Source organism: Sphaeramia orbicularis, chromosome 5 (genome assembly GCF_902148855.1).
Source record: "Sphaeramia orbicularis chromosome 5, fSphaOr1.1, whole genome shotgun sequence".
NCBI lineage: Eukaryota > Metazoa > Chordata > Actinopteri > Kurtiformes > Apogonidae > Sphaeramia > Sphaeramia orbicularis.
This window is the reverse complement of record NC_043961.1, coordinates 49888245-49913038: the sequence shown is the minus strand read 5'-3', so window position 1 is coordinate 49913038 and position 24794 is coordinate 49888245. Positions and strand designations below refer to the sequence as shown.

At 38.1% G+C, this 24794-nt stretch overlaps 1 protein-coding gene across 2 annotated transcripts in view; it reads right to left on the bottom strand.

The window, feature by feature from the left end:
• Window positions 1–784: 784 nt before the first annotated feature.
• gls2b (glutaminase 2b (liver, mitochondrial)) overlaps window positions 785–24794 on the bottom strand; it is a 48299-nt gene continuing 24289 nt past the window's right edge. For both annotated transcript variants that reach the window (XM_030133436.1, XM_030133437.1), the window contains 8 exons: window positions 24477–24527; window positions 22135–22311; window positions 20788–20919; window positions 20500–20592; window positions 20315–20376; window positions 18387–18463; window positions 14352–14415; window positions 785–1496 (listed from right to left, as the gene is read on the bottom strand). In XM_030133436.1, coding sequence (XP_029989296.1) covers window positions 1352–1496; window positions 14352–14415; window positions 18387–18463; window positions 20315–20376; window positions 20500–20592; window positions 20788–20919; window positions 22135–22311; window positions 24477–24527 — 801 coding nt within the window. In that variant the 3' untranslated portion in view covers window positions 785–1351. The remainder of the gene's footprint in view (window positions 1497–14351; window positions 14416–18386; window positions 18464–20314; window positions 20377–20499; window positions 20593–20787; window positions 20920–22134; window positions 22312–24476; window positions 24528–24794) is intronic.

The following is a 24794-nucleotide window of genomic DNA, read 5'->3' as shown; positions in this document are numbered from 1 at the left end:
TCCTATTATTTACATTATTTTACTGGTCTGGGCCCACTTTATTTCATATTAGGCTGAATGTGGCCCCTGAACTAAAATGAGCTTGACACGCCTGGTATAAGAAAAGGCACTTATAGCACTCAGCCTTCCTCTCAAATCATTCGACCTATTTGTATATCCACGAATGCTACAGTATGGTCTGATACTTGCACAACTAAATTAATACACATCCAATTGTTATGTGCAGCTTCACATTGGCATTGCTGTCCTCATTAGCGTCACCTCACTCCGTTCTCTTTCTCTCACCCACAGAAGAATCTGCGTTACATGTTCGATGGATGAAAGCAGCATCTGGCGACGCAGACAAAAATAGCACAAAACACTGCCTACACTTCTAGTTACCATATGATCTGGACTACATATGAGTGCATTTGCCAGCTGTTGAGAAATATGATCTTGGAGGAAAATATTCTTGCGATCACTTCTTGACTAGAGATGGACACCCACATCTGTGACAATCTGTGCACACTGCTAAATAAACACCGCTTGTGTAAACAGATCATCTGTTATTTATTAGCTTGGAATACTTTTGTCCATTGTTTCCAACTGCAAACTTTTGTCCGTTTGGTTTTCAGCTGGTTTATAAAAACTGCTGATTCCCTCTTGACGAACCTAAGCCTCCCCCGTTGTCTCAACACCACATATTCCTACTTTTCAAGGCTGCTGAATATTTAATAGTAAATTACTGACTGCATGGAGCACTGACTAACTAAATAAAAGCAAACAAAAACCTCTGGGTGGCAGATAAATTAAATACACTATGCAGATGTCTTTGTGCACAAAAATATTTTACATAATTAATTACTACTGGGTATTTCATGTTCATGCTAAGTTGACATTTGCATCAGAGTTATGACAATTTCTAAAATAATGTAGCAATCTATCTTTTATTAGAAATGAATTAAATATATATACAACTTAAGAGCACAATAATACAATACATCCCAAATTATCCCATTATTCCAACTTCATTTTCTTCTACATAATTCACACTTTAATGTTTCCACCTGAACATATCACATAGCCTGACACATTGCAAGGGTTCAATTTTTCTCAAGAATAAAAGAAAGTTGACAGCAAAACACAAAATACAAGCAGGTTATGAAGCAGAAACAAAAGGCAGCCCTGAGTTGATATCTACTGTAGCCTGTTTGCATGGTACTGCTCATACAAACCTGCTGTTTTCATTGCCTTGAAGTATTTGCCTGTTGTTTGTGCTGTATTTTCCTGTTTGATATTTTGGTCTGCGCATCTCAGTGTGAGAAACCAAACCAGTGGGTTAAATTTAGCTTTGTGTTTTCTGCCTGTTTTCTCACACCATGTCCTCGATGGCGCCCAGCTTTGTGGACTGCTGCGTTTCACTGTGCTGCCCGTAGACCTGCTGGTAATCTTTGAGCACCGCCACCACCTCGTCGTGTCCAAACTGCATGGCGTCGTCTATTGGGAGGTTTCCCCACCTGCACAGGAAGGTATGGAGAACATATCCCAGCATAAGTGTGTATTTTAATAATACATTTACTGCTAGAGGTTGTGGGTACTTTGTATACTCAGTGCCAATGAAAACGCAACACTTGAAGATTCTTATAGTTTTTTAAATTGATGAGGATTTTTATTCCATAAGCTCTTTGGAATTAATCATAGGCCATTTCTATACAGTAAAAATAAAAAAATACATCCAAATTTGTTGAGAAAAAATAAGGATAAAAAAAGAAACTCAAGAACCCTCAAAACCAAAAGTCACAAAGCGGTCCTGGTGCTGAAGCTCAGTGTAGCGATCCTGCTGTGGCGTGGTCACATGTGCTCATCCAGGGCGAGGTCTGTCTGCAGTTGAGACAGTTTCTTCATGCCTCTGTTGCATCCTGACTATGGCGGACGCATTGCATCCAAAACGGCGCGCCACCTGCCGAGCAGAAATTCCGGCCTCCAGGAGCCCCATAGCATGGCATCTTTGGTCACGTGTCAGTCTAGGCATCGCTGAGTTATTGCAAATGATTTTGGTGCTTTTCAGCTTGCCTTTATATACAGAATATGACCACTCCTTAACTGACCACAATTCCTTAAGTTGAGCAGTTCATTGCTGAGCAATGAGAAAAACAAGTCTTATGAATGCAGACAAGTTCATTCAAGCGTGACAATAGCTCAACCCGTCTCAGGTTGTTAAGAAATTGTCTGGGATTATCTTATACAGGTGAAACTTAAACATATTGATGCAGCTCAGGAACAATAAAACACATTCAAGTGTTCCGTTTTCATTGGCGCTGAGTACATTAGTCAGGGTCAAGGTTATTATCGTTAATGAAAACTAACGAAATGATGAAAACTAGAATTGTAAAAACATTTTCGTTAATTGAAATAAATAAAAACTATAATTAAAAAAAAAAAAAAAGATAAGTACCGGAACCTGTATTGTGTGCTTACAAAACTAACTAAAACAAATAAAAATTATGAATAAAATTCCCTTAGTTTTCGTCTTTGTCAATGTCAGATTGATATGAAATCGATTTATTTCCCTCAAGCAATTTTAGCTGCTGGCACCATATGATATTTAACGGTCCGACACTTCTCGTCACTCGTGGTTTAGAGTCGTCTTCTGGTCCCCACTCTACCTGGAAACATGGAGACTAAAGTTGGGAGAAACCAGCAGAGTCCTGTCTGGGATTTATTTGAATATGATGGAGAAGAGAAAAGATATGACAAAACTAAAACTAATTCTAAGACTAAACTATACTCAGTGCCAATGAAAACGCAACACTTGAATGTGTTTTATTGTTCCTGAGCTGCATCAATATGTTTAAGTTTCACCTGTATATGATAATCCCAGACAATTTCTTAACAACCTGAGACGGGTTGAGCTATTGTGAACTTGTCTGCATTCATAAGACTTGTTTTTCTCATTGCTCAGCAATGAACTGCTCAGCTTAAGGAATTGTGGTCAGTTAAGGAGTGGTCATGTTCTGTATATAAAGGCAAGCTGAAAAGCACCAAAATCATTTGCAATAACTCAGCGATGCCTAGACTGACACGTGACCAAAGATGCCATGCTATGGGGCTCCTGGAGGCCGGAATCTCTGCTCGGCAGGTGGCGCGCCGTTTTGGATGCAATGTGTCCACCGTAGTCAGGATGCAACAGAGGCATGAAGAAACTGGCTCAACTGCAGACAGACCTCGCCCTGGACGAGCACATGTGACCACGCCACAGCAGGATCGCTACACTGAGCTGCAGCACCACCGGGACCGCTTTGTGACTTTTGTTTTGGGGGTCCTTGAGTTTCTTTCTTTATCCTTATTTTCTGTCAACAACTTTGGATGTGATTTTTTATTTTTACTGTATAGAAATGGCCTATGATTAATTCCAAAGAGCTTATGGAATAAAAATCCTCATCGATTTAAAAAAAAATATAAGAATCTTCAAGTGTTGCGTTTTCATTGGCACTGAGTATAAAATTAAGCATTTTGGAAAAAAAATAACTAATAAAAACTTGTAAACCTGTTCTAAAAATGAATTAAAACTAACTGAATTAGAGAAAAAAAAAAGTCAAAACTAAATAAAACTAAACTATAATGAAAAATCCAAAACTATTAGAACCTTGGTCAGGGTTCCTACAGGTTTGTACAAGTTAAAATTATGACTTTTTAAGACTACTTAGAACAGAATTTAATGCCCATTTCACAGCCGTTCCCCTCCACTTGTGTCAACCAGGTCGAGAATAATCTTTTCTCCAACCACATTTGCACTTCCCCATGCTTACTTATCGCTTGCAAGCCATCCATTAAAGTTTCCAAAGTCAGCTTTCTCGGGTATTGCACACAACTAAGGGCTGCTCGTGTTGGGCTGAATGTTCTGTGATAATTTCTCACTGGGGGGCTGCAGAGTTAGCGATATTTGGTTCCTAATTTCAATATAAATTGTCAGGTTGGAATGAGCGGAACTGAATAGACAAACATTAGTTTTCGTTGCAGCTTGAACATTTAAACACAATACAGCAAACACGTTTATGGCAACATAACTCAAGACCTACAATATCAAATATAATAACTTTTAAAGATGTTTTTAAGGTATTAAATGCTGATTTGTAAATTCAAAACTTTTAAGCCTGATTAGTGCAGGACCAATGGATTGATTGGATTAACCAGATTCTCATTTAATCACTGGATTAAATGTGTTCATATTAGTGCCAGTATGAAAATGTGCTTACTTTCTTATTTACATTTTGTATCTTTTATTGTAACTGTTTATTACAATAAGTCCAGTGACTACAAAGGAAATGCACTTCAATGCTTCCTTTAGTGCCTCCTTTAGCATAGAATACACTGGACTATCCTTTACACACGGAGAGGAAAGAATGACATCCCACAATGCACAGTGACAGCAACATCAGATGTAATTGTTCACCAAAAAAACAAACAAAAAAAAAAAACAACTTATCAGCATGATTGAGAGGGTGTACATTTTCCATCTGAGGCACAACTGTCTAAAGTGCTGATGTGTTTTAAAGTTTGAACAACAAGTGAATATGGACATAACTCGGATATAGAGGGTATGTACGTGTTGTCACCGCAAGCGGAAGTCACTGCGGTTCCGCCCACTGAGTGGCAGAAAGAGGGAGATGAGAAGCAGCATTGGCTTCAATACTGTCTAAACTGAAGAACATTTTTTTTTTTTTTTTTGAACAAAATTTTATTCATATTCATATTTCAAGCTTTACAATATGTACAATCCTTACATATTCTTAATGTAGAAAGCTACATATCTTTTGTAACATTAAAAAAAACAAAACAAAATAAATAAACAAATAAACAGAACTTCTCGGCAAACTGGTACCTCAAATCAGTGTACTGTTACAAGGTCTTATTTGCATACCTAATATATCTGCCTACAATTATTTTAATAATTACATAAAAATACAAATAATATCCCACCAGCGCCAGACTCTCAAATGCTACAATATCAAATCCAAATGGGTTATCAAAGGATTCCACCTCTTCTTGAACAAATCAGTGGTAAGGTTTAGGTTTGCTGTTATTTTTTCCATTGTATAGACCCTCACAATTCTTTCCTTCCACTGATTTATTGTTGGAGAAAGTGGTTTATACCAGGATACAGTTATCATTTTTTTTTGCTTCCAAGACACGAATTTTCAAAAGATATTCTTTATCCTTATTTAAAAAATTAGCAGGGAGCACTCCAAAGATAAAAATCAGTGGGTCATATTCAATGCAAGTGTGTAGTATTTTAGAAAGTTCATCCCTAATTCCCTCCCAGAAAGACTTAAGTTTTGGACAATCCCAAAAAATGGGTGTGTGATCTCCAATTTGTCCACAATGTCTCCAGCATAAATTTGTTTTAGTTTTGTCAAACTTAGAAATAATAAATGGGGTTTTAAAATATCTAACGTTCACTTTCCAAATAAACTCTTTCCATGTTGGGCTGCTAGTCAGTTTGTGTCCATTTTCACACAATTGTTCCCATTCTTGGTCCCCAATCACAACATTCATTTCTAGTTCCCACTTCTCCTTTACCTGAAGAGTACTCCCCGATATATTCAAATGTAAGCATTTGCAAAGATTTGACACAATCTTGTCACATTTATCTTCTTTCATGATCTTTATGAAAAACCTTTCCAAGTCAGTGGCTTGTGTTTGAAGAAGTGACCATTCTTTACGTGACATCAAATAACTTCTCAACTGCAGAAATCTATAAAAATCAGAAGAAATCAAACCATGAAGAACATTATTTAATAAAAAATGGGGAAGAGCTGTTGTGCAATTGATTGTACGAACAGGTTTGAAAAGCAGTCGGAGCTATCGTTTTACAGACACTGAAAGACAAAGAAAAGAGGAGTAGATGGATCCACAAATCCAGGAAACCAGACCTAGATTTGTGGATCCTGTTTGGTGTCAGGTAACATTAATTTATGCTGTATTTTTGGGTAAAATCATACCTTAAATTATGTATTGTTTTGGCTAACGTTACTTCTTAGTAAAGCTCTTGGTTTCATGATCAGATCTTTCATGGTTTTTGTCCTGATTTTGTCATTATGAACCTTGTGCTCCTACATGATTAGTAAACTAACTTAAACTGAGGCTAACCTAGTTTTTCAAATTTGGGGGTACTGGAGAATAAAGCTACGACGGAGTATTAGGGCAACATGAGAAAATAAAAACACTTGTCACTACGAGTATAAAGTAATAAAATATCGATATAAAACCCATAATTTTATGAGAATAAAATTGAATACAAAAAGAATCACAATGTTATGAGGATAAAGTCATAGTTAAAGAAAAAAAAAAAACTCATAATTTAACAAAAATGCCATTCGTTTATGAGATTAAAGTTGTCATATTCCGACAATAAAGCCATAATATTACAAGAATAATGTTGTAATTTAAAAACAGGTGGGAAAAATATCATAATTTACCAGAATAAAGTCGTACCCTGCTGGTCCACAGCAGTAGTATCTGTGCTGTATAAAGTACTTGATCTGAACTAGACGTAAATCTCCTCAGTACCAGTAGATCATGCATATATTCGCTGGAGTCAGTACGTGGTCTACTGTAAATGCACTTTGAATCAGCTGATTCTGGGCCCTAGTTTTGGACCCTGGTTGTCAGTAATGATGAAACCATGTATATTTGTTTCAGGTAAAAATAGCGATGATCCCCTACACCTGGATGTCTGGATATGTGATTTCTGTCCACGTGTCAATGCTCATGGACCACTTGTTCTTTGGTAGCTCGTACGGAACCATGTCCAGTCCAATTGTCCTTAATTTAATTTCATATTTCACATTTTCCCGGTCTCGCTGTGTTTACTGCTATACTCTGTCATGTTGAGCAGGTTGGTTTTTGTTGGGCGTGGCCAGGTTGGGCGTGGCCCAGGGGGGAAGTGACGTATGTGCATACCCTCTATAAAATGAAGTTAATAGTGTCGTAAAACTTGTGCTTAGTTTGTATTAGTTATGCCTCATTTGTTTTATTAAGCAGACACATACTGTAAGCACATCTAGACAAGACCCAGTACAAAAACTGTTCAGTCTGACACCTTCAGAAAGTGGTCCTGAGACCAGTCTTAACCCCCCAGGACCCAGATATTAGTTTTTTGTCCACATTTATCGACAAGAGTGTCACAGATTCATTAGAAATAAATAAAGAAATGAATAAAAGCCGTCCACCACAAAGGACATCAGTTGAAAAAAATGCACTTGGAAAAGATGTTTACACTTCTTTACACGCGGTTTGTCAAACCGCCGGCGGATCTACTCCTAGAAATCCAGCCTTTTAACTACTTATTTCTTGCCTTTCAACGCTTACTCACTTGAACCTAACCTCTTAACCGTGTCTTTTTAACTTGACGCCATCAATCCAAACCTTCATCAGGACAGGTTAGTATTGTCAGTGGATCCTTACCTCTGGTTGTCACCCACCGCTTCCCGCGCTCTGCCCGGTATCTCGCTGTTTCCACCATGGCGTCATCCTCATCAGCCGGAGATAGTCCTCTTGTCGAAGCCAACAAAACCCTGGTAAAGGCCTACCAAACTATCGCGGATCTCAAAGAGGAAATACTGCGCCTCTCCGCAGAACTCGAGGAGAAAAATGCCCAGCTCTGTGGTTTCTCCAGCCGCCTTCCCACACTGTCCAGTCTGTTTCTGAAAAGCGCAGAGAAGCCCAAAGCCTCCTGTGATGATACGGTGTTATGGGATCCTTCCTCTGCCTGTTCTCGCCCCCCGTGTTCTACACCCTGGTCTGAAGTGGTGATTCGTGGCCGCAAAAAGAACACCAGCAAAGACTCACCACCGCCGACCATCAGCACATCAAACCGCTTCGGCGTCCTGTCCGTGGAGGACGCTCCGGCTCCTCCCCCCGCGGCTGGTGTGCCCCCCATCCCACCTGGCTCTGTCCCGGAACCGGCTCCTGCTGACTCCGTGGCTGCCACCGAGCTGATTACCGGCGACGGTCCTAAAGCCGGTCCTCCTGTGAAGCCGTCGAACAAGGGTCCCCGCTCCTCGGTCCGCTCCTCTGCCCGGCGCCGCCTCCTCCGAGAGGCCGTCCGCCGTCACTCCGACGGTCCACCCGTGGAATGTCCACCTAGAGAGACCAGGAACCCTTCACCTTCAACACTGTCTCCTCGACCACTTTTCCCTCCGACCACCGCTATCCTCGGGGACTCCATCATCCGTCACGTCCGTTTCTTTAACGCCATAACCAGGTGTTTTCCTGGTTCCACCGTCACCTCCATCCTCCATGAACTCCCTCAGCTGCTGCTCTCACTGCCGTCCACCGTTACCCGGATCATAGTTCACGTGGGCTTCAATGACACTTCTCTTCAACAGTCCGAAGTGACGAAGGTTCATTTTAAAAACCTCTTTGATAAACTGAAAGGATCCGGGAAGGCTGTTTTCATTTCCGGGCCACTCCCCTCCTTTGCCCGTGGTGTGGGCCGTTTCAGCCGCCTCCTCAGCCTGAACACCTGGCTCCAGTCCGCCTCTGCTCTGAACGGCTTCAGTTTTATTGATAACTTTAATCTGTTCTGGAACCGCTCCTCCTTCTACAAGTCCGATGGCGTCCACCCCTCTACACTAGGCAGCAGCGTCCTGGCTCAAAACATTCAACACGCTGTCCAGACTAAAACCACTCCCACACCTATGTGACTACGCTCCCCGTCTTCTGCTGCAGTCACCTGCTCCCCCTGCTGGTCACATCAAACATCACCACGTTCAGAGTCTCCTGTACAGTCTGTAGTCAGACTGAATACCACCCCAACTGATCTCTCCTCCTCTCCCAGCCCCTCACTAATGACAGTTACACCCCTCACTCACACCAGCTCACCTTTGAGGAACAATCTCTCTACTGGTCACCATCCTATTCCTGTTATTTTCAGTTCACGTATGGGGTTTCACACTGCTAAAAGGCATCGTAATATCACCAATCTCCGCCCATTAATATACACCGCAGTCATTGGTGCGTCCTTCTCTATAGGGTTATGGAATTGCCAATCTGCAGTGAACAAAGCAGATTTTATTGCTGCCTATGCCAACCATCACACACTGGACATCCTGGCTCTCACTGAAACCTGGATTACGCCTGAAAACAATGCAACCCCAGCCGCACTTTCTATCAGCCACACATTCTCTCATACCTCTCGTCCATCTGGACGAGGAGGTGGTGTGGGTCTGTTAATTTCCAACAAATGGAAACACAATCAACTCCTACCTTCAGTCAAATACAACTCCTTTGAATACCATGCCATCCTAGTGACAGCACCAGTCAAACTTTACATAATTGTCATTTATCGTCCACCAGGGCAACTGGGTGATTTTCCTGATGAGCTTGACACTCTGCTTTCCTCCATCCCAGAGCATGACTGCCCCATGCTAGTCCTCGGTGACATGAACATCCACTTAGACAATCCCAGCTTCTCAGATTTCATGTCACTAATACTCTCTTTTGAGCTACAGCGGGTTTGCAGTCCTCCAACCCACAAAGCTGGTAAAGAGCTCGATCTCATTTTCACCCGAAACTGCATCACAGATGCCCTCACAGTCACACCTTTACACCTGTCTGACCACTATTTCATTCAGTTCAGTGTGTCTCTCCCTGAAAAACACTCTGCTCCCTCCCCCATGGTCTCTTTCCGCCGCAACCTCCGCAATTTGTCCCCCACCCACTTCTCCACTGTCGTAGCCTCCGCTCTCCCTCCCCCCAGCACTTTTTCCTCCTTAGAGGTTAACGATGCCACTGAGTCTCTGTGCTCTACACTTAGCTCCTGTCTGGATAATCTGTGCCCTCTATCTACTAGACCCGCTCGATCCTCCCAGTCCCACCCATGGCTCAATGATAACCTCCGGTCGCTGCGTACCAACCTCAGAGCCGCAGAGAGAAAATGGCACAAAACAAAAAGCTCTTCTGACCTGATCACATTCCAGTCACTATTGGTATCCTTCTCATCCAGTGTCACTGCTGCGAAGAAGGCTTACTATAATAACAAAATTCATTCTGCCACCGACACCAAGAAACTATTCTCAACCTTTAAAACACTACTCAACCCTCCACCTCCACCGCCCACTACTAATCTGACAGCAGACAATTTTGCTTCATTTTTCACAAATAAAGTGTCTACTATCAGCAGTCAGTTCACTGATCCCCCCATAGACTGCACGCCTCCTTCTTCAACATCATCATCATCACACACTGCTTCCTCTCCCCTGACTATGGCTACTACTAACTCAACTGATAAAAGCCCAACTGCGTCATTCCCCTCATTTACTCCCCTCACAGAGAACGAGGTGTCTAAACTCCTTTCCTCTAGCCGTCCTACAACATGCTTGTTGGACCCTATTCCATCCAACCTCTTACAGTCTGTTGCCCCTACTATCACAGCACCAATCACACATGTGATTAATGCTTCACTGACTTCAGGAACATTTCCTACAGTATTTAAACAAGCGCAGGTGACACCACTACTCAAAAAACCTTCCCTCACCCCCACTCAAGTGGAGAATTATCGACCAGTCTCACTCCTCCCATACCTTTCTAAGATCATCGAAAGGGCTGTTTTCAAACAGGTCACAGAATTCCTCTCCCAAAATAACCTCCTGGACATCAACCAATCTGGCTTCAAAATCGGCCACTCCACTGAAACGGCTCTGTTGTCTGTGACAGAAGCCTTGAAAGAGGCTAGAGCAGCAGCCAAGTCTTCAGTACTCATTCTACTGGACTTATCAGCAGCATTTGACACTGTCAATCATGATATCCTGTTATCCATACTCTGGAACATGGGCATCACAGGCCACGCACACTCCTGGTTTCAATCTTACCTTACTGGTCGGTCCTTCAGTGTGTCCTGGCTAGGGCACACATCAGCAGTTCACCGCCTCACCACGGGGGTCCCCCAAGGCTCTGTGTTGGGCCCCCTCCTTTTTGCCATATACACCACCTCACTCGGTCAGATCATCCACTCACACGGCTTCTCATATCATTGCTATGCTGATGATACCCAGCTCTATCTGTCATTCCCACCTGATGACTCCACAGTCTCAGTGCGGATCTCAGATTGTCTCTCTGACATATCTGCATGGATGAAAGCCCATCACCTTCAGCTGAACCTGTCCAAAACTGAACTGCTGGTCTTCCCAGCTAAGCCAACCATACAGCTGGACATCTCCATCACTATTGACTCCATACCTCTGGCTCCTACCAGTGTAGTACGTAACTTGGGAGTCATGATTGATAATCAGTTGACCTTCACGGATCACGTTGCCTCTGTCACCCGATCATGCCGTTTCACTCTGTTCAACCTAAGAAAGATCAGGCCATACCTAACCGAACAGGCCACCCAGCTCCTGGTGCAGACTATGGTTATCTCCCGTCTTGACTACTGCAATGCTCTTCTAACGGGCCTCCCAGCTTGTGTTGTCAAACCACTACAGATGGTCCAGAATGCAGCAGCGCGTCTGGTCTTCAATCAGCCTAAAAGGGCACATGTCACCCCCTTACTCATTGAGTTACACTGGCTACCCATAGCTGCCCGCATCAAATTCAAATCTTTAATCCTAGCCTACAAAATTCTCCGTGGGTCTGCTCCTGTCTACTTAGGTGCACTAATAAAAGCTTATGTCGCCCCACGACCACTCCGCTCGTCTGGGGAACGTAGTCTGGTGGTCCCCAGACCTTGTACAAGACAATCCAGGCTCTTTTCATGGGTCGTTCCACGTTGGTGGAACGCTCTACCAAGTGCTACAAGAACAGAGTCATCCCTGCCTATCTTCAAGAAGCTCCTGAAGACCCAGCTCTTCCGAGAGCACCTCCTGTCCTAGCACTTTCAAACATTCCATTTTAAATATTCTAATAAGGTTTTTCCCAGGACAACCACAGATTCTTTCACGATTATCTCTGGACCTGCTGCGGTGGTCCGGCCTCTTCCCTGCCCTCATCATCACCACTCACTTATCCTCAACCGCCTCCATGTGTCTCCCCCTACTCCCCCCTTCTCCCCCTCTCCCCCAGTCCCTATCTCTATCGCTCTCTCTTTTTCCCCTTCTCTACTCTCTCTCTTTAACCCCAACTGGTCAAGGCAGACGGCCATCCTCCAGGAGTCTGGGTCTGCTCGAGGTTTCTGCCTGTTAAAGGGAAGTTTTTCCTCGCCACTGTCACCAGTCACAAGTGTTTGCTCCTGGAGGATTCTGTTGGGTTTCTGTAAATTGGCTTAGAGTCTGGTTTTGACCAACTCTATATATAAAATGTCAAGAGATAACTTTCTTGTGATCTGGCGCTATATAAATAAAATTTGATTGATTGAGTGATTTAATTGGTTTTCCCCTGTAAGTCGCTTTGGAAAAAAGCGTCTGCCAAATGCGTAAACATAAACATAAACATAAACACTTACAACAGCTAAAATTTACTTAGGGGGTCAAATGAGTGGGAATTTTTATAAAAAAAAAAAAAAAAGTTGTAAGAAATGCATAGAACTGTGTTGAAATAATGTTAATACATTTGTGCACAGACTACTGATATTATTTGACAGTGGAAGCTCTATTTTCAGAAATATTGGATTTGGAATAGCACGTGTATGTGAAAACTTTTGCTGGTGGACGGACGTGACATTACCCATGATGATCTGGTCAGTACCAGTACTTTATTAGTAACAAACTTATATACTTACTATTGCTAATTCTCCTCTTATTCATAAATGTTAGTATTGTGGATCTAAAACAATAACAGCTGACACAAAAACACAAAATGTGTCAGTGGACGGATGTGACATGGTTGTTACAGATCCCATCATACTGATGCTCGGCAGCCATGTCACCGTTTCCACAAATGATCCCTGTGCAAAAACTAGGATCAGAATTATTTATTGTATAGTTTATCATCATACTAAAGAGTAAATAACACTAGAAGCACTCGGAGAGCGCAGTCCTCCGCCAAGGCTGATCAGTGCCCCCCCCACGCCAAGGAGGTTATGTTTTTGCCAGGGTTTGTTTGTCTGTCTGTCTGTTTGTCTGTCCGTTAGTGTGCAACATAACTCAAAAAGTTATGGACAGATTTTGATGAAATTTTCTGGTCTGTGCCCCCCCCGTGGGCCCCCCCACCCCCGATCACCACCAAAATTTAATCATTTCGTCCTTATCCCATTTCCAACAAACCTGAAAATTTCATCCAAATCTGTCCATAACTTTTTGAGTTATGTTGCACACTAACGGACAGACAAACAGACAGACAGACAGACAGACAGACAAACAAACCCTGGCAAAAACATAACCTCCTTGGCGGAGGTAAATATAGAATTATTTCTTCATAAAAATGCTTATTATAAGAAAACCGTTGATTTAAAAAGTGATGTGTGACATGCTTTTTAGCTTTTTTTTTTTATGCATTTGGCAGACGCTTTTTTCCAAAGCAAACATTCTTAATGTATGTATTGGCGTAACATAAGCAGGATGGATCAGCACCATACTCCATATTGCAACCTGTTAAAATAAATGATTTGTAGTGTATAATCTTGTAAGAAAAACTGGAGAATCTAAAATAACAGAATATTTGTTTTTCAGGTCAATTCAGTTAAATTATAACTTGGCCATTTGTGACATGAAAATATAGCATTAATTGTGATGAAATTGGACATTTTTGACCTGAAAACATAGTTCATTTGACCATCAACATGTTGCAACAGAACTGAAATCCTGTAAATTTGCATAACTTGCATTTGCCAACACAAAGTTCCTTTGGGGATTCACTTATATTGATTTCTTATGCACAAAGACATAAATAAGACCTCTAAGCAAATTTTAGCCAACAAAAATTTTTTCATGCAAAAAAAGTACAAACTTGTACGGTTTTGGGTCAAAGACAAAGACACAAAGATCATATATCTACCAGTAGAACGCTTCAGTCCACTGTTGAAAGCTTGTGGACATTAGGTCATTGACTGTCATACTGTAAAATATTCTAATCATAGTATAGTTGATTCAAGTGTTTGATAATCCCATTTCAGGTTGAAAAAACTGTTTTTACATTTCAGTATTGGATTTTTAAAACCCCTAACATCAGTATGAGCCCTAAAAGTCAAGTATCTGTCTTTCTTGCTTTGAGTGCATCATGTTTTCAAGACAAAAACCTATGACTTCCATTCGAATCGGGTTTTGTTTCAGTTCAACAATGTTAAGAAATCACATTTAGGGGTGAGGTCTAAATATGGATTGTTCACAATAAAAGCAAGATCTTAGAAAAGGTTTGGAAAAGGAAAGCAATTGGATCTCATGAAGAAAAAGAACTACAATTTTAAGTACTGGATTCTGTAAACATGTTAATCTTACCTGTCTTTTGTAAAAGGATCAACTTTGCAGGTTTCAGTCAGAAACTTCACCACCTCTATGTGACCTGAAGGGGGAAAAAAATGAAGAAACAGTTTATAATTTTGCAACAATGACAATCAAATAAAGTATATTAAAGACAGTTTTGATATAAAAAAAAAAAAAATAATAATAATAATAATAAAACATGCTTTTGAAACTAGAAAAGGATTCAGGATTTGCTATTTTATCTCAAAGTATGAAAAAATTGTGGTGATGGAAAACATTTCTGAGCCACAAAGCTGCTACAAATATAAACCACACATAAAGAAATGTGTTGCATCATGATTATTTTCCGCTGCCACAATCCAACTCAGAATCAGATTTAGGGCAGCAGCGCTCTGCCTTTATCATTTGGGAGAGAACAGTTACTACTCCTGTTTTTATCTTGTAAACAAATGGCTTGCTTACAGGGCTTTTTTTTTTTGAAAGATGTTGCTGTTGAATTCACCGCAGTGGAGCATTAAATCTGTGTTACGAAGAAACACAGACCAAAGGAGACAAATAACTAACCATATGGTGTTCTGTTGGGGTTTATGGGCTGATTTATTAGTGATTTTGTAGACTGTGAGCCACAAGTACTGAGACTCTTTAGTTAAACATAAACTAACTTAGGACTCATTATAACTGTGAGCAGCGTGATAAACCCCTTTGACTATTCCTTTGTCACTCACAGATAGACAAAGACTCCTCTAACCTTTGTGATAATAACAGTAAAATAATACTAAAAGTTGAAGGACATGAAGAACTTGAAGCATAACAACACATTCTTTTTCTGTTACACAATTTGATTAAATCACAAACAAACCATAATATGTAATGTTTCGTTGTAAGGTGCAAGGTTATTATCGTTGACGAAAACTAACGAAATGACGAAAACTAGAATTGAAAAAACATTTTCGTTAACTGAAATAAATAAAAACTACAATTAAAAGAAAAAAAAGATAACTAACTGAAACTGTATTGTGTGCTTACAAAACTAAAAATTATGGATAAAATTCCCTTAGTTTTCATCTTTGTCAATGTCAGATTGATATGAAATCGATTTATTTCGCTCTGGCAATTTTAGTTAGCGGCACCATATGATATTTAACGTTCCGTCACTTTTTGTCACTTGTGGTTTACAGTCGTCTTCTTGTCCCCACTCTACCTGAAAAACATGGAGACTAAAGTTGGGAGAAAGCAGCAGAGTCCTGTCTGGGATTTATTTGAATATGACAGAAGAAGATAAAAGATATAAAAAAAAACCCTAAAACTAAAACTAAGCATTTCCAAAAAAATTAAAACTAATAAAAATTAGCAAACCTGCTCCAAAAACTAGTTAAAACTAACTGAATTAGAGAAAAAAAAGTCAAAACTAAAAAAAAACTAAACTATAATGAAAAATCCAAAACTATTAGAACATTGGTAAGGTGGATGGACAATAAACACAGACATATAGAGGACATGATGCAGACGTCCACATTCACTGTCTGTTTGGTTCTCATCAGTCACAATGTGTCCTTCACTGATTCTTGAAGCTGCTTTCACATGACCTTTTCCACAGGAAATCAAAACCTTACCTTGTCTACCTGTTAATTCAACACGTACACTGACTAAAGGAGATTCTCCCCTTCTTGAATTATTGCATTTTCCCTTAAAAAGCATCTACTACATCACAGCAGGTGAGCTGTTGTTAGAGCCGCTCATGTTGAATAGAATAGCCTTTATTCTCATTGTGTGTTCAATGAAATTAGGAATGCACCTCCAGTCAGTGCAAACAATATGAATAAAAAACCAATAAATCAGAAAATAAGAATAGAGCAAATATAAAATGACAAAAAACTAAAAAGTAAAATAAGAAAACAGAATATGAAATAATTTAACAAAAGTAAAATGGGAACAGAACTAGAGGCAGAATAAAATAAACTAAAAAAAATGACATAAAACAGATATAGACTCAATATTTACAATATTAACAGCATGTATAAATATGAATATTAGCAATGTTATCAGTCTGTATATCTATGAAAGTCTATAAAAAGAAAAATGTATTTGTGTTTGAATAAATATTGCATTGTTATTGTAAGAACAGATGATTATTCCACGATTCCTGCCTCCAGCTGTGTTATCAGGTCCTTGGTCATGATAATATTTGGAAACATATTTGAAACAAATGCAAAATCTCTAAGAATAGAGGAAATAAAAAAATACTAAAAACTATAAATTTTAATAAGAAAATAGATTGTAAAATTTAACAAAAGTAAAATAAGAATAGAGCTAAAAATGGAATAGAATAAAAATAAACATAAACAGCAATAGATACATTATTTACAATATTAACAGTATTGACAATATATTTATGAAAGTCTCTAAAAAGAATAGTGCATTTGTAAATAATAAATATTAATAAATATTGCATTGTTATTGTACAAACAGTGGATTATTCCACGATTCCTATGTCCAACTGTGTTATCAGGTCTTTGGTCATGATAATATTTGGAAACATATTTGAAACAAATGCAAAATGTCTAAGAATAGAGGAAATAAAAAAATACTAAAAACTAAAAATTTAAATAAGAAAATAGATTATGAAATTTAACAAAAGTAAAATAAGAATAGAGCTAAAAATGGAATAGAATAAAAATAGACATAAAACAGCAATAGACACAATAGTTACAATATTAACAGTATTAACAATATATCTATGTAAGTCTATGAAAAGAATAGTGCATTTGTAAATAATAAATATTGAATAAATATTGCATTGTTATTGTACAAACAGTGGATTATTCCATGATTCCTGTGTCCAGCTGTGTTATCAGGTCCTTGGTCATGATAATATTTGGAAACATATTTGAAACAAGTGCAAAATGTCTAAGAATAGAGGAAATAAAAAAAATTACTAAAAACTAAAAATTTAAATAAGAAAATAGATTATGAAATTTAACAAAAGTAAAATAAGAATTGAACTAAAAATAGAATAAAAAATAGACATAAAACAGCAATACACACAATATTTACAATCTTAACAGTATTAACAGTATATCTATGAAAGTGTCTAAAAAGACTAGTGCATTTGTAAATAATAAATATTGAATAAATATTGCATTGTTATTGTACAAACAGTGGATTATTCCATGATTCCTGTGTCCAGCTGTGTTATCAGGTCCTTGGTCATGATAATATTTGGAAACATATTTGAAACAAGTGCAAAATGTCTAAGAATAGAGGAAATAAAAAAAATTACTAAAAACTAAAAATTTAAATAAGAAAATAGATTATGAAATTTAACAAAAGTAAAATAAGAATAGAGCTAAAAATGGAATAGAATAAAAATAGACATAAAACAGCAATAGACATAATATTTACAATATTAATAGTATTAACAATATATCTATGAAAGTCTATGAAAAGAATAGTGCATTTGTAAATAATAAATATTGAATAAATATTGCATTGTTACTGTGCAAACAGTGGATTATTCCATGATTCCTGCGTCCAGCTGTGTTATCACGTCCCTGGTCATGATAATATTTGGAAACATATTTGAAACATATGCTATTTGTCTTAAACTGGAACCAGTTCATTATCATCATGTTTTCACTCTATAACTATAACTGAATGTTACCATACTAAGTTCTAAGTTAGCCTGAGGCGCTCCAGTGAAAAAGAAAAATAAGTAACAAGTGAAAAACATTTTTCAGCTTCTCCCTCTTTTATAGATTTGATCCAAAATGTCCATACTTAGCTTATGCAGTGCCCTTCTACCCACACAAATGATCACATCGCCTCAGTAAAAATACTCAAAATACTTAAGTACCAGATTTAATGACAGGGTGAAGTAGAGAATCTACACAGCAGTGTTTGCAATATTGTGTTTCATATCTAATCATGTCTTAGTGTGATTATGTAGGCTTTACCCTTTGGAGGTGTGTCTGTGGAACCGGTTAATAGTGTTGTTACTCATTAAATAAAACACAGGGTTGAACTGGGTTGAACTGAAGATATGGAACTCACCCTCAGCTGCAGCGATATGAAGCGCTGTCCGAGCATCATAGTCTTTCTGATCCATGTCCATCGAAGACAATGCAAACCTTGAAGATAACAAGAAAACCTACTAACCAGCAAATAATTTAACACTTTAACCTCTAAGACATTATTTCTATGAAATGTGCTACTATGAATTTGCGTCTGTTTCAGGTTCATAAAAGCTGCTGTGAGTATGTGCTTGTGTTGCTTTTCTTCAGTGGTTTTGTTTTACTGTGTGTTTTAGGGTCAAAACAGGTGGAATAACAGAAAAAGACAAAGAGAGGAATTGAAGTTTTACAGGTTTTCATTAAATAAGGCACTCAGAATGTACATCAATAAGAGATTTAGGCTGTTAAACATTAACTGTGAACTGGAACACACTGAACAACAAGGATTTGAATTTTGGCCCAGTGGTTTTTGTTTTATGGGCTCGTTTGTTCTAAATCAGTCCAGCTGCTTTCTGGCACCTGGTTGAACTCCAAAAAGCAGTTACACAGTCAAAACTCGGTAAAAACACAGAAAAAAAAAGGAAAATCATGACAACACTGCAAACAACAGCTACATTTATGCCACTGACCCTGGTGAAATTGGGTCAACTGATCAGCTCCATCCAATTTCCGAGAAGTCTCTACTACAGGCATCAACCTGAGCCAATTCTGGGAAATCTGTAATTATTCTATCTGAAACATCATGCAGTTCCACACCCTAGTTCAAATATCTAAAGTATTATCATAACTTGTGCAATAATCAATGCCATTACACTGTTAAAAATGCCATTTACACCTACGTTTGTATACAATTTGAAGAAAATATAGTCATGCAGTAAAAAAAATATTAAAAATAGAACCAGTTCTATCCCAAAGCTAAAATTTTGTGCACAACATCTTGAAACATATACGAAGACATGGTAAAAATTTCAAAATTTTCATTACCTGGCCACATGGTAATTTGGGTGCTTAAATAAAGAGTTTTTTTGTGAAAAATTGAAATCGACCCATTTTATTCATTGCCTCACAGCAACACTTTTCATTGAAATGTGGTCTTTTTGCAGTATATTGTTGCATCTTGACCATAAGAATCCATGCAAAAAAAAATTTGGTCTCTACGTTCATCCATTATGGCACAGAGCAAACCTGAAGAGAGAGGACATTTGGAAGAATTAGCCTTTTCACCTGATTTCAAGGCCTCATGGACCAAACATGAAGGCACCTACAATTATTTTGATGGAAAATATGGTCTTTTCAGGAGGATTTCACCCCAGACAGTAAGTTTCAGCAGTGTGGCTTGAATACCTAAGGAGATATAGCTCCTCAAAGTTGGCCGAAAAGCAAATTTGCAAAATTAAAAAAAAAACAAAACAAAAAAACCCCATAAATTTTCAAAAGGCTGTATCTCCTAAACTATTACAGATATGACATTAAAATTTTGGATGTGTTTGTTTATCTGGTAGGTGAACAAGTGTGAATTTTTTCAGAATTTTCTGAGGGGTCATGCAGGGCACTTTCTGAAATCTGGTTGATTTGGGATGGAATGACCCTGAAGGATGCATTGAGCATGCTCAGACGTCTATGGAAAGCGCAAGGTCTATTCTCTCAGCACATTCTGAAATGTTTCCTTTTGATCAAACTGTTGAATTTTTATGAATATTTAAAATAAATCATACATTCAGAACACTTGTCACAGACATGTCAGGGGTTAAAGGGTTAATACCGACAATTAATAATATGTGAAATGACATTATGCATTGCAGTAAACATACATTTTCACTACTGTATCTGTGCATTGTTGTCACACTGTCTAAAATCAAATGGTCAGTAAATTATAAAATCATCATAACACTGGCAGACATTAACTGGAATGTTAATAATGTTATAATATGAATGATTATAAAACTATTATTACAAAGGAAAATCTACCTTCTTAAGGCTGACACGTCTCCACTATAGGCAGCAAACATCAAGTTGAAAACAGCTTTGTTCTACAAAAAAAGAAACATAACAAGAATACATATTAGAAACACAAAACACATGTAAGAAACAGACCAATAGAACATACATTAAATACACTGTATATCTGAAAACAAACTATTAAAGAAACAAACCCTGTCATCTCCAGACTTTCTACGTGGGTCCTGTTTCTTCACAAAGTGCCTCAGGTTATCATAATTGTGGAAATTGAAGAATGACACCAGCTCCTGAGAGCGATAAGAGAGTGGGATACACTTAAAGGCTAATACAAACTGATAAAAAAAAATTACTTTTCTGTCACATCAAGAGCATAATCATAGTTTGGTGAATGCCCACAGCATGACAATAATCAAAACAGTAACGCTGTACTGAAGCATCCTTTTGCAAAAACAGTTCTGATGCAGAGTAAGTGTGGCTCTTGCCTGACAGAAGTGTATTCCCTTGACACTGTTTCCAACCCTGTCCAGTGGAGGAGCCCAACACAGGACTCCCATGACGCTAGGGATCACCAAGAGAATGGCACCAGACACCCCGGATTTGGCAGGCAAGCCCACCTGGGAGATGAGAGCAAAAAGGCTGGATATGGGGTATTTTTCAGGCAAAAACAAGGGTTGTATTCCAAATGGCACAATATCTGCTGCTGGTAGACTGATTCTGACCACAGCATGGAAAACAAGACGTAAGAAGCCCCAAAATTTCCAGAATACCAAAGTGACTGGAGTTTAAGGTGCATTAACACCACCTACGATGCCAAAGATCTCAATACACAGTATATGAGTTAATAATGTGTTAATGAGTTAGTATGTAAAATTGCTAGGATATAATTTTGTGATACATTTTGTACTTAACATCAGTTTAAACATTAAAATTAGAATAGAATAGAATAGAATAGAATAGAATAGAATAATCTTTACTGTCACTGTTACAGGAGCAATGAAAATCATTTGGCAGCTCTGTTCTGTTTAGAAGATTCTTAAAGTGCAAACGAAAAACTTTGTATAAAAACTATCACACAATTTTACTTAAAATACATATTGAAAAATACTTAAATATACAAAAGGCCAACTCTACACCACAGAAAAAAGAAATATTAACAACGTATAAAGGATATATACAAGGTATATACAAGATAAAAATATGTGTAGAAGGTAAGATTAAAAATAAGGTGCCATAGTGATGAGTGCTGCACTGAAGGGTGAGTGTTACAAAGCCTATGAGACTGAGGGGGATGGTTATTTAGTCACTTAGGGTGGTGGGGAGATACATTTAACAGGTTGTGGGTTATTATTATTATTATTATTATTATTATTATTATTATTATTATTATTATTATTATTATTAATAATAATAATAATAATAATAATACATATAATAATACTACACAATACTGGCAACTGCTATGATCATCCTTATATCTATGAATCAAATTATTTAATTTTCATGTAGATTTCTGTATAAAAATGTGTCAAACGTGAGTAAACTTGTGTAAATGCCTGTCGACAGCTGCCAGGTCATTATTTCCACATAAATAACCCTAATGGTCATGTGACCAGTAGTATGCTATTATAGAATTTCCATACATATACCAACTGCATGGTAAACTACACTAAGTAGCATGTAAAATAAACTGTGTGCAGTGTCCAGTATGTTATTCCAAACACAGCCACAGTCATTTAAGAAGTGTACATTTATTTGACCAAAGCAGATGACATGTTTTTTGTGTCAGACAGAGGTTTGAAGTGTCACAGTGTTCTTATAGTGTTACTCACATGAAAAGCCATCTGGCCTGAGAAGTCGTACATGCCACATGAATGCATGAGACTCAAGGTATTTCTCACTGCCTCGGCACTCAGGACACGCTCGCCTGTGATTGGACAGATCCCTCCGTTGGCCAGAGTGGCAGCCATGATGCTTCCGGACTCACAGTTCACCTCAATGGAGCAAAGCTGAGAGAGCAGAGGACGGTCGGTTTGTGGTCTGAACTAGTGTCAGTGCTTGCAGTGATCAGTCTTCACACATAAATGTAAATGGATGATTATAATGAACCCTTGAATGTGTCGCCTGCCAAAAACCCAACTGTTTTGTTAATGCTGTTAACACTTATATACCTTGAGGTGTGCTTGGTGAGTTTTGTAGATATTTAATAGCCTACTTGCTATGTGTTTTAGAAATTCTTGATACGCCAAAAATTTAATGACTGGAACGAACACGGGTGTCAAACATATGGCCTGTGGGCCAAAACCAAGCCGCCAAAGGGTCCAATTCAGCCCATGGGATGAATTTGTGAAATGCAAAAATGACACTGAAGATATTAACAATCAAAGACGTTAAAATCTTTTTAGTTCAGGGTCACATAGTCCAGTTTGATGTAAAGTAGGTCAGACCAGTAAAATACAGCATAATAACCTATAAATAATGACAACTCCAAAACTTTCTCCTTTTTTTAGTGTAAAAAAAAAAAGAACAATTACATGAAAATATTTACATTTACATACTTTTCTTTCACAAAAAAGGAATAACATGAACAACCACGTATAACTTGAAATGTCTTATATTATTAACAATATTCTAACAATATTTTGCCTGTTACTAAATGTTTTGTGTACTTGTAGATCCACTGTGATCTGTAAGTTGTAATATACAGGATGGGGAAGCAAAATTTACAATATTTTGAGGCAGGGATTGAAAGACAGTGTATGACCAATTAATTTATTGAAAGTCATGAGAATTTATTTGCCACAAGAAAATTTACATAAGAGAAAATGTTTTTATTCTATGTGTCCTCCTTCTTTCTCAATAACTGCCTTCACACGCTTCCTGAAACTTGCGCAAGTGTTCCTCAAATATTCGGGTGACAACTTCTCCCATTCTTCTTTAATAGTATCTTCCAGACTTTCTCGTAATAGTTTTGCTCATAGTCATTCTCTTCTTTCCATTATAAACACTCTTTATGGACACTCCAACTATTTTTGAAATCTCCTTTGGTGTGACGAGTGCATTCAGCAAATCACACACTCTTTGACGTTTGCTTTCCTGATTACTCATATGGGCAAAAGTTTCTGAAAAGGTATGGATAATAGTGTTAGGTATGATTATGACATCAATATATGTTTGGTTTCAAAACAATTGACGTAGTGCCTGCTGAGAAAAAACAACTAAATGCTCATTGTAAATTTTGCTTCCCCACCCTGTACATGTGCAAATGATAAAATGAGACACAATACACATAAAAAATTGCACTTTTTCCTTAAGAAATTTCAGGTTGTTTGTGGTTATTAAATGTTGTTTACATTTTTTAACAGGTACTTAGATGTAAACATTTTCACAATGCAATTTGACTTTTTTCCCTGTTATTATTTTACTGGTCTGGCCCACTTGAGATCACATTGGGCTGAATGTGGCCCCTGAACCCTTGGATAAAAAGTATATTTTCACTCAGACAAAATCTTTTTCTTTTTGTACGTGATTTCAAAGTGCACACATCAGCAGTCTCAGATATGAAAAGAGCTACAATTATTCAATTATTACTTAATAATTATTACTTCAACAGCATTTGTAAACATATACATACAGGGGTTGGACAAAATAATGGAAACACCTTCACCTCAAGATGATAATGCCCCAATCCATACAGCTAGAATTGTTAAAGAATGGCATGAGGAACATTCTAATGAAGTTGAGCATCTCGTATGGCCGGCACATTCCCCAGACCTCAACATTATTGAGCATTTGTGGTCAGTTTTAGAGATTCAAGTAAGACGTCGATTTCCACCGCCATCGTCTCTAAAAGAGTTGGAGGGTATTCTAACTGAAGAATGGCTTAAAATTCCTTTGGAAACAATTCACAAGTTGTATGAATCAACACCTCGGAGAATTGAGGCTGTAATTGCCGCAAAAGGCGGACCTACACCATATTAAATTATATTTTGTTGATTTTTTAAGGTGTTTCCATTATTTTGTCCAACCCCTGTACATACACAATCTATACATAACATATACATACATATGTAAGTATATGTTGTTTTCTGTAATTTTCATGGTAGATAAATGAACATTGAGTCATCAGACTAACCAACAGCTTTTCTGATTCATCATGAAAACAGTGTTTTACCTGGAAGTAGAAATCTAGGGCATCGATCATGTCGACCCCCGGAGGAAAACACTGGCGAAAGAAAAAAGATCAATGCTTGACAGAATGAGATGAGACTGTTCCAGGAGTTACTGGTCTCAGACAGACAGAAACAAACACTTACATATCTCATTGTACTGACGAAAACTGTGTCAGTGTTATGAAAAAATATAGCTTGTCGAGTGTTGAATGACATGAAAACATCACATACATGCAAAACAGCGGACATATACAACATAAGCCTTTTCTCACAGATATGCAACAAAAAAAGTGTTCAGGATTTACACTGCGCATATTTCA